At 46.3% G+C, this 1,692-nt stretch overlaps 1 protein-coding gene across 1 annotated transcript in view; it reads left to right on the top strand.

The window, feature by feature from the left end:
- Positions 1–612: 612 nt before the first annotated feature.
- SARC_13220 (hypothetical protein) overlaps positions 613–1,692 on the top strand; it is a gene marked incomplete at both ends in the record, with an annotated part of 3,476 nt that continues 2,396 nt past the window's right edge. Inside the window, 2 exons of the mRNA XM_014292653.1 lie at positions 613–1,002; positions 1,336–1,483. Of these exons, the coding sequence (XP_014148128.1) occupies positions 613–1,002; positions 1,336–1,483 (538 nt within the window). The remainder of the gene's footprint in view (positions 1,003–1,335; positions 1,484–1,692) is intronic.

Below are 1,692 nucleotides of genomic sequence, written 5' to 3'. Positions count from 1 at the left end.
ATATATACATGTGTGTGTGTGTGTGTGTGTGTGTTTGTGTATGAGTGGATCGGCATCACTGCACTTGTGATCTCTGGCAGAGAAGACCGCACTTCCAAATGCATTGAACCCTTAGTGGTAGCCTGTAGTCAACTTCTATTGAAGGTGGGGTGACTATCCAGTGGCTGAGTTATCTGAGCTGTCAGAATGGAGACTCAAAGTATGTCGCGTGATACGCATATGCTATTGATGCCGAGAGCACATCACCACCTTCACACCTTCACAATTGTTTTACGTATATGGTTTACGTAAATGGTTTCGAATTATAAGCACTCGTGTGTATTTAGCCGCCTATCGCAGTGACAAGCATTGACGACATATATCTAGAAGCTTACCGACACTGACATCATATACCTCTACTGTCATGTCCTACATCAGGCGCATGCACTCCTACCAACCTACACCTATACTACCACCCATCTTATACACCTCTACAGCCATATCATACAAGCACAGGCATACACTCTTACCAACCTACCTCTATACTATCACCTACCCTGTACACCTCTACAGCCATATCCTAAAAGCACAGGCATACGCTTTTACCTACACCTGTACGACCACCAACTCTGTATGCCTCTCAATCCCTCCCCACGCGACAGGCCAGACCCGATCGATGCGAATCCCGAGAATCTCAAAGACGCGGCTATTCTAGGCGGAATGTACGTTGCCAACAAACTGATAGAACAGCCTGCACCGGAAATCACGGTCAACAGCTTAAAGGACGATAACCCGAACCCATCTCCTTCGCCCACGTCACCTAAGCCAATGAGACAAGCACTGGGCGTCCCAGCAGATGAGGTGGATCCAGTGAGTGAGGACGGGGTGTTTGACCAGAGGAGTGTGCCGTCAAGCCCGGTGCCTGGGGCAAGTGCGGGGGTCAGGGTTGCCATGGAAACGGCCACGAAGTATACCGAGTCTGGTGCGGCCGTGGGCGAGGGGGATAAGGGTATAGCTAGTAAGGTTTGTTTGCGGTGTGAACAGGGTTTGTTTGCGGTGTGAACAGGGTTTGTTTGCGGTGTAGACTAGGTTTATTTGCAGTTGCCACTATAGGGCTGTATGAGTACAGGTTTGGACTTTCAGACCCGATACGTGGATATGGAGGATACGTTTATATATATGCTTTTGTGTCTTTGATTTGACTATGTCACCCCTTAGCAATTCAGCTGCTACTATACACTGTACCCTTCCTGTACGCATATAACACACACACACAGTTGGCAAAATAAACTTATACGAGACATCTTCAGACCACTCACATGTTGTAACTATATTTGATCCCATGATACGTATCAGCCGAGCGATGGCAACCAAGTATCACAAGCCGATCGCACAGTACCGCTAACGAAGGGTCGGGGTAGTCCCAATAAAGATTTCACTGACCCTGCTTCTAATGATAGCTTACTGGATGGTCATGCACACTATCCCGATCGGAAATTATCAGGTAGAATGAATATGATTATGAGGATGTTGCTGTGTATATATGTTTGTGTAGTGCACGTGGTTTTGTCGTCTTTCGGGGTAAGGTATATGCAGACACGCTCAACTACATATGCACTCAAACATACACATGCATACATACATATACACACTCACACTCACACTCACACACATATACATCTATATATCTATATATCTATATGTCTATATATC

The sequence above is a fragment of the Sphaeroforma arctica genome (assembly GCF_001186125.1).
Source record: "Sphaeroforma arctica JP610 unplaced genomic scaffold supercont1.3033, whole genome shotgun sequence".
Classification (NCBI taxonomy): Eukaryota; class Ichthyosporea; order Ichthyophonida; genus Sphaeroforma; species Sphaeroforma arctica.
This window is presented reverse-complemented; position numbering and strand designations above follow the sequence as displayed.